General features: G+C 42.8%; 2 protein-coding genes across 6 annotated transcripts in view; both read left to right on the forward strand.

Moving 5' to 3' along the window:
* LOC121719390 (NACHT, LRR and PYD domains-containing protein 12-like) overlaps nt 1–8,330 on the forward strand; it is a 705,660-nt gene that overhangs the window by 535,027 nt on the left and 162,303 nt on the right. The gene's annotated exons all lie outside the window — the stretch shown is intronic.
* cc2d1a (coiled-coil and C2 domain containing 1A) overlaps nt 1–8,330 on the forward strand; it is a 39,592-nt gene that overhangs the window by 16,914 nt on the left and 14,348 nt on the right. For all 5 annotated transcript variants that reach the window (XR_006034263.1, XR_006034262.1, XM_042105018.1 and 2 more), the window contains exons 11-14: nt 202–274; nt 1,247–1,377; nt 1,788–1,899; nt 7,795–7,967. Coding sequence is in view for 3 of the 5 variants with exons in the window: in XM_042105018.1 (XP_041960952.1) it covers nt 202–274; nt 1,247–1,377; nt 1,788–1,899; nt 7,795–7,967 (489 nt within the window). In the remaining 2 variants the exon portion in view is untranslated. The remainder of the gene's footprint in view (nt 1–201; nt 275–1,246; nt 1,378–1,787; nt 1,900–7,794; nt 7,968–8,330) is intronic.

The following is an 8,330-nucleotide window of genomic DNA, read 5'->3' on the forward strand; positions in this document are numbered from 1 at the left end:
CTCATACACCAGCGCATCTTCACACACACACACACACACACACACATGCTCAAACAAATTGTCATGAGAAATGTTGCATGTTTCCTCTCTGGTTGTTCCCATCCTAACCTCATGTTTCCTCTGCAGTGCCCAGTGGTTGGTTATAGTGTGTGTGTGTGTGTGTGTGTGTTAATCTGATGCGTCCCTGTCTGTGTTCCTCAGCAATACCAGGACGCCATCAGGGCTCACAAGGCCAGCAGGCAGGTCAACCTGGCCGACCTCCCAGTGCCTCCAGGTAACACAACACACCTGTACCGCTTCGCCAGTCTGCCTGTCTCTCTCTTCTGTCTGTCTGTCTGTCTGATTACCTCTACTACTTTGCCTGTCTGTCTATCTGTCTGACCTCAACTCTGTCTACTTCTACTGTTTCCTTTGTCAGTTGACTAACCTTCTACACATCAGTCCTCAATACTGTCTCCCTCTACATCTGCACTCTGTCTGTCTGTCTGTCTGTCTGTCTGTCTGTCTGTCTGTCTGTCTGTCTGTGTGTGTGTGACTGACAGTCTGACTCTATTCTCTCTGTCTGCACATTGGCACTCAGCATGTCGATCTGGAGATCTGTCTTATCTGTCTGTCCTTCTGGATACAAGCCGTCTATCTATCTAATCATCATCACTGTTTTATCTGTCACTTGTGGAGAAACGCAGTGAAGGAACGAACGCAATAAATAATCCAAAAGAGATTAGACTGTGCAACTACTCTCACTTCATTCAAGTCACCTTTTTCCTGCCTCTCTGTCTGTTCTCCTCAATCATCTCAATGTCTGTTGTCCTTACCTCTCTGTCTGTTGTCCTCACCTCGGTGTCTGTTAGCTGTTAGCTACTTTATGCTTCTCTGTCTGTTGTCCTCACCTCGGTGTCTGTTAGCTGTTAGCTACTTTATGCTTCTCTGTCTGTCTCCATCCTATTCTGCTGTCTGTTTCTCTTTCACGGGCTGGAGGGCCCATCTTGTTTGTTTGTCTATTTGTCTGTTTGTTGTTTTTGCAGATCTGTCTGTGAACTGCTCAGTCAGCATGTTATGGTCTGTGTGTTGCTCATCTGTCTTTGTGTCTGTACAGTCTGGCTTGGCGGGTTTGCCTTTCACATTGTTCGGTGTTTATTTATGTTAAATCTCTCTCTTTCTTTCTTTCTTTCTTTCTTTCTCTTTCTCTCTCTCTCTCTCTCTCTCTCTCTCTCTCTCTCTCTCTCTCTCTCTCTCTCTCTCTCAGGCTGTCCTCCTCTGCAGGGGACAGAGTCAGGTGAACAGAACTTCATGGGTGTCCTGGAGACGGCTATGAAACTGGCCAATCAGGATGCAGAAGCAGACGATGGTGATGATGATGATGATGATGTGGCAAAGGTATGTTTCGGACCAAACACTAAAAATATATATTATACATAAACATTATGCACTCATTAAAGTTGAAAATACTTTACACATACCTGGATTAAGAAATACAGAAGAAGACATAAGATTACCCCATAATGATTTTATGATATATGCTATGGTGTGTGTGCCTGTGTGTCTGTGTATCTGTGTGTGCGTGTGCATGTGTGCGTGTGTGCGTGTGTGTGTGTGTGTGTGTGTACGTGTGCGCGTATGTGCGTGCGTGCGCGCGTGTGTGTGCGTGTGTGTGTGTATGTGCGTGCGTGTGTGTGTGTGTGTGCGCGTGTGTGCGCGCGCGTGTGTACGTGTGTGTGTGTGTGTGTGTGTATGTGTATGTGTGTGTGTGTGTGTGTGTGTGTGCGCGTGCTTGTGCTTGTGTGTAGCCTGCCGTGCGTCCTGCTGTTCAGAAGGCCCGAGCTCCGGCTCCCCCCTCGGGTAGCTCACCTGGCGGGACGCCCTCCGCCTCCTCACCTGCCCCCAAACTGGCCGGCAAAGGTACGTGGGTGTGGGTGTGTGTGGGGGAAGTAGAGGTGGGTCTACCATTACTGTAGTAGAATCTCAACAACTAACTGGAGTTGCCGGATTAACCGGTTTGTTTACGCAAACCTGGCCAATAAAGCTGATTCTGTATCTTAACAGTTATGCTAATGGAGCAACTTTGAAATTGAACTTATCACCCTAATGACTTGTCATGGTCATTTTATGTTTTATAACAATAGGTTCCTCACATTTAGTTCCTTTAGAGCAGACATGTCAAAGTGTATGCCGGATCTACAGCCCCCGGGATGATATTTGATTAGTATTAAAACCGGCCCGCAGGCCACAGCCGCCGGCTGCTGTTTTGCACGCACCAATACTCCATTCCCCACAATGCAATGGTAGCCCACAAACTCACTGCGGCGCCGCAAGTGGGCCTCGGCTTCATTATTCATCAGTATTCAGTCAGGGCAAATGTCAACTTTCATCTACCCCCCTCCCCAGTGTTGTGCCTAAACACGTTCGTTGAACGAAAGTTCATGAACTCGTTCATATTTTGAGCGAACGTGAACTGAATGTACTGTATTACTACTGCCTGATGAACGTACTCTGAACTCGTTCATTCTGGTGTCTGTGAACGGCACGCTCTTTCAGTTTAATTTCGTTGAATAGGGTGCCAGATTTCTACAGAGCCTTCCACGCGAAAACCCGGCTAAAACACACCGTAAAAAGGCCTTAATATGGCAGCATGCAGGTCACCATTTGTCAAACTATGGGCCGCGGTCCGCAATGTGGACAATGGTCTGCAGAGTGAAATTATTCCCGGGCCATCGTTTGATAATTTGCTGCGCAATTGATCAAGGAGCCGTGGACAGAAAAAGAAAACATTGCAAACATTTATGCAGTTCGTAGGAAATACTTGTTTGGTGTCATCAAACATAGAGGCATAGAATTAAGTCGTGGTATGAGCGTTTATTCAATGCATGCGTTTGCATGTTGGTAGCAAAGCTAAGCTTCAACCTATTGGAAGGCTATTTAATTAAGAAACGACATTTAATAGAACAACGTGGATTTATGCAACTTCCATAAAAAACAGAGCACAGACTAGGCTATATAAAACACTGTTTGGCATTAAGTATTAAAGTCAGCCAAAAGCTATTAATTAGTCTTAGTTAAAGATAGTTAAAGATCTCCAGATCAGTGATTTACGTATGATCTGATCCGCCATTTACCATTCACAAAAGCTGGTATTGTGTTTCCTGAATCCTTATATTCAGGCATTCAAATGAAATGTAATTAAATAGCATATAAATATTCTATCAGTGTATGATGCTTGCATGAGGGAAACATCCCAAAACAACGGCACCCATATAACTGCTGTTGTTTTGAGAAGTTTTTATCATGCAAGCATCATGCAACAATGCAAAAACAGTGAAACTATTGTAGGCCTAATTATATTTTACATTAGTAAAGCAGTACTCTGATGTGCATGTTTTCACAAACTTTTGTGAACAATCTTAGCACTTTAAACATTGACTGTTTTGAAGTGCATGTATAGCAATATAGTATAGAAATAATAATAATTGTGATATCATTATGATAATTTGATGGGGGGTGGGAGGAGGAGGTGGTTTCATGTAGGTGGGCCCTATGACCCCAAAGTATGCCTTGACTGGGCCTCAGGTCAAAGAAGTTTGAGAAAGGCTGATGTAGACAACAAAGCACCAAGGAGGCATCGTATGATCATTTAAACAAGTTTTATGACAAGGTCGGTGAGGATGGGAAAAATCGTACATTTCTGTGCAAACTTTGGCCGCACTTCAGTCACAGTCATTATTCATTTAATCATTAAATGAAATACAGTACACGTCTTGGTTCAATAGGTTACGTGCAGTCATTTTAATATGTTTTAATAAACATTGAACCAGTCTGGCCCTCGGCTTGTAGCTAATTTGGTTTTTTGGCCCTCTAATGTATTTGACTTTGACATCCCTGCTTTAGAGTAATTCAGCGATTACATGATTACAGCGATTACATACAGCGACACAAAACTAAGTAAAAATGATTTTAACTTTCAACAGAAAAACAACTGGAGAGATATGCTGTGCATGTGACTTTATTGCTTCAGGATTAGTTTCTGAATTTTCACGTAAAACAAAACTTAACTTTTACTCAACTCATGTACTTAATTTTGCCTCATCTGTTACTGTTTCTTGTGTATATTCATGTGAAAATTATCTTCTTATTCCATGTCATGTCCTGTTCTAGTGTTCAGGAACATTAACATAGCAAAAAGGGTAAATTTAAAGTATTAATTATAAACAAAAAGATTAGAAGAAAAAGATAAATGCAGAGACCAAATTCCTTGTATACGTAAGTACATAAGTATACTTGGCCGAGAAAACTGATTTACTTTACATTTACAAAATTCCCTTGGAAGTTAGACTCTGACAATCATTGGCCTTCATCACAGAGAGAGCTGTGACTGGAGCACATGGCTTGCGTTAAGTGGCAGCAGCCCAAAATGTCTTTGAAAGTTCCCAATGTGATGTACAGTAGCAATGGCCTTCTAAAGGGCAGACCCCCACTCACACTGCCACAGAATAAACAGCAATTAAGTATTAAAAACAGTTTTTGAAGACTGGTCTCATTTCTAATGTATACACACCTCTATCACATCTGGTGTAGCCAGTTCACCCTCAAAACATATCAAATTCCATTTCACAAAAAAATAATTAAAGGCACTCGCCTTGAGATCTTTTTAACCACCTAAGTTTTCCACCTGTACTGGCTGATACCTGTTTCAGTGTGAACTTTGTGTTGCAAGAAGCTGTGTTATTAAAGGTTTTACAGATAACTTCACACAGCACTAAAGCCCATCCTTCAGTGTTGAAATTGTTTCCTTAAAGACAGTACATGGCATAGGTGTAGAGTTGGCAGGAGGGGGCATTTTACACAATTAACCTGAAAAAGCTGCTTAATTAAGAGTTCCTCAATCAAGTACTGAAGTCATGAAAATTAATAGGGCGCTTCCTTAGTTGCTTTTTGTTACTTTTAGGTGTTTTTTTGTTGTTTTTTTTATAACTGTCAAGTACCAGATAAGGCTTGGTGTGCGTGCGAAGATAGAGATGTTGTAATGGGCAAGTCCTACGTACAGGTGAGTGCATGAACTTTAGGGGAACTGGACAACAAGTTCCATACGCCTTTTCAATGAAACTTTACCACATTAACCCATTTAACACATCCTGGGGCCCACAGTAATCTGCCTACATGGGTAACCCAGGTTTAACCCATCATGGGGCCTACAGTAATATGACCACATGGGTAACCCAGGTTTAACCCATCATGGGGCCCACAGCAATCTGACCACATGGGTAATTACTGTGGGTAATTGGGGTAAATGGCTGATTGGCTGCTGTGTGAAATCCCCTACTCTACCAATAGCACAAGGAAGTTAACATCTCTCCTATGTATAAGACATTTGCCGTGCCAGCTGAGTTTTAAGGGTTAAGATAACACCAAGAGCAAATATTGTTTTACAGTGTACTTAAAAAGCATCATCTTTTCAGTATGTCCACTTATAATAGGCAAGAATACCTCAACATAATTTAGTGACAAAAGTTTGCCATTATTATTCACGGTCATCAGAGCACTGGATATGGAAAAACTGTCCTCGACAGACACCCGCACCCCACCCTCCCTGCCCTTTACTACATGGACACAACTACAGCCTACATTAAAAAGCCAGACACTGCGGCCACATGCAACTTGCAACTGAAAGCCAGACACTGCTAACCTGACTCTCGCCGATTTCGTTCCGCCTAGCTCCACTCATCCATCTGGAACCGATCCATTGGAATGGTGTTTCAGAAGGCTGGGCCTAATCAAAAAATGCTTGCATAAGATTGGATAAGCCACTTGTCTGTCCATCTATTGACATGCTACTTCAACCACTCACATTGAAGCCAACCCGTGACGCTGATAACAGTTTCACAGTCGCTTCTACGCTATGTCACATCTATGAAACTCCCGCCCTGCGTCCTGATTGGCTCTACCATACAATCTCGTGATGAAATCACTCTCAATGGAAGAGGTCCCAGATGGATGTGAGTGAAGCTAGGCAGAGCTAAGCGGAACGAAATTCATCTGGCGAGAGTCAGGTAAAGACATTGCGGCAACATGCAAGTTTCCAAAGTCAAATTATATGTCATAACTCTCAATAATAAGGAGTTTGTTTTACAAGATGCTGTCATCACAGAAAGTATTGTCAGGATTTTCATTAAGGAGAAGACCACTCTTGAAATATAAAGGACTTTTTAGAGGGTAGCTATACCTCCCTTCTGGATTCAATGCAAAATTAATTACTTTCTCAATTACCATTAACCTGCCCATTTGGTGGTGTCACAAAGCTGGGCACTCAATGCTTACTTGCATTATGTGTCTGTGTACTTCCTCCTGGGATGGAGTTGATATTTGCCTTATAAGTTGAGGATTCTTGGACCATATACGTTTATTATGGATATAAAAGCTGTAGAAACTGGAGTAATAGTTGTAAAAGAAGAATGTTTGTAAAAAGTTTCTATTCAGACTGTCAGCACTGCACATCTAAATGTGTGTACCGGTATATCTGTTCCTGACTCCAGCACAACCAATACTTTTAGCCTTTTGCAGGATTAAGGTGTTGTGGATGGTCATCTATTTGTGGCACCAAAAAAAAAATATATATCCATGTTTTTCAATAATAACATGAGTTTGTCTGCAAGGCCACCAAACATTAACACATCCACCTTCTCCCTGTTTAGTCAGCTCAATTGAAAATATCAGTTGGGAATGATAAAGAGCCGCCTATAAAACTAGTAGAACATTTGTAATGGAGTCATTTGTACAACACAAGATAATTGAGTCATATAAATAAAATTGTCAGTGCATTTATTTGATAGCTAAGAGAAAATAGTCAGATGCTTGAGTTGTTGTTGTCTTGTCTGACCTAAACTGCACCAAGAAATATCTCCACAGCCTGGCCTTGTGGATAGCTCTTCAAAAACGACTTCATACAGACGATTCATTCTTGCCATCAACTTTTCATAAACAGTCATACAAAAGTTATCTGACATTGACACAGTTTTTTTCTGTAGTGTCTCAGCTAGCTGGTGGATCAGATATGGCTAACTCTGAATCAAAGGTCGATGGCTCATGTCGAACAGCTGTAAAGGAACGTAATGTAACTTACTGGAAATCAACACTGTTTTTATTGAATGGCCCTTTGTGGTTGAGTTAATTTCATTATAACACCACTCTGAACAGGGGCTTGCAAGGCTTTGCAGACTGCACATCATCAGCTTTGGGATTCCAAAATTGCAATGTGCAGTCTGCGAAGGTCAAAGCTCGATGCACAGGATTAAGGTGTTGTGGATGGTCATCTACTTGATGGTTTGTGACCCCAATAAACAAGTACATTATGTGTCTCTGCAGGGGCGCTCTTTGGGGCCCCCTCTCAGTGCCCTTAGAATTGTAGAATTCAGAACATGCCTTTCTGTAGCCAAATTTAAAACTGTTTGCCCGTAACAGCAACAGGAACATAACAGGAAATGAGCTCATATCACAGCTTGGTGCTCGGGGCCCTAAAAAGCCTGACTCCTACCGGCCACACCAGAATAAATATCTTTATATGGCTCTGGCCATACCAACGCCACATCGTTCAATACCAGACGTCAGAGACTCCATTCTCAGCCAAGTCAGTGTGGCATCAGATTGAGTTTAAAGCCATTATTTTGATGGGATAAGTGCTGCTATTTGTTGCATGAAAACTTTAAATGCACCTGTGCTTGTATGCAGTTCCAGAGTATATTGTAATCTTATCACATGTCCGCGACCTCATTTCTGATCTGCGTGACCTCACTTCCTGTCCCGCAGCCCAGCAGCAGCTGGAGTTCCTGTTGGCGCGGCGACAGCAGTTTGTGAAGGCGGCGCTGCGCTCCAAGCAGATGAAGGACATGCAGGGGGCCGCCCAGCACCTCAAACACGCCAAGGGACTCGACCCCATGATCAGCGCCGCCAAGGCAGGACTGCCTGTGGACATCACTAAGGTGTGGGTGTGTGGGTGGGGGTGGGTGGCTGTGTGTGTGGGTGGGTGGGTGGCTGTGTGTGGGTGGTGCACATCAAGCACGCCATTATCACAGCAGTCAAAGCAGGACTGTCTATAGACAGCACCAAGGTGGGAGTTTGTGTGTGTGTGTGTAAAGAAGTTTCTTAGTTTTTTAGTAAATTAGTTCTGTTTGAAAGTGTGTTGAATGTTCCACATTTGTATGTAATTTGTATGTAATTTACCTTGTGTGTGTGTTAATTGAGCTTGAGAGAGGTGGCATTGGAGGTGTCATGGAAACAGATGGAGAATGACGCACGAGGGAAACAGTTCTGTGTGTGTGTGTGTGTGTGTGTGTGTGTGTGTG

This window comes from Alosa sapidissima, chromosome 9 (assembly GCF_018492685.1).
Source record: "Alosa sapidissima isolate fAloSap1 chromosome 9, fAloSap1.pri, whole genome shotgun sequence".
Taxonomy (NCBI): domain Eukaryota; kingdom Metazoa; phylum Chordata; class Actinopteri; order Clupeiformes; family Clupeidae; genus Alosa; species Alosa sapidissima.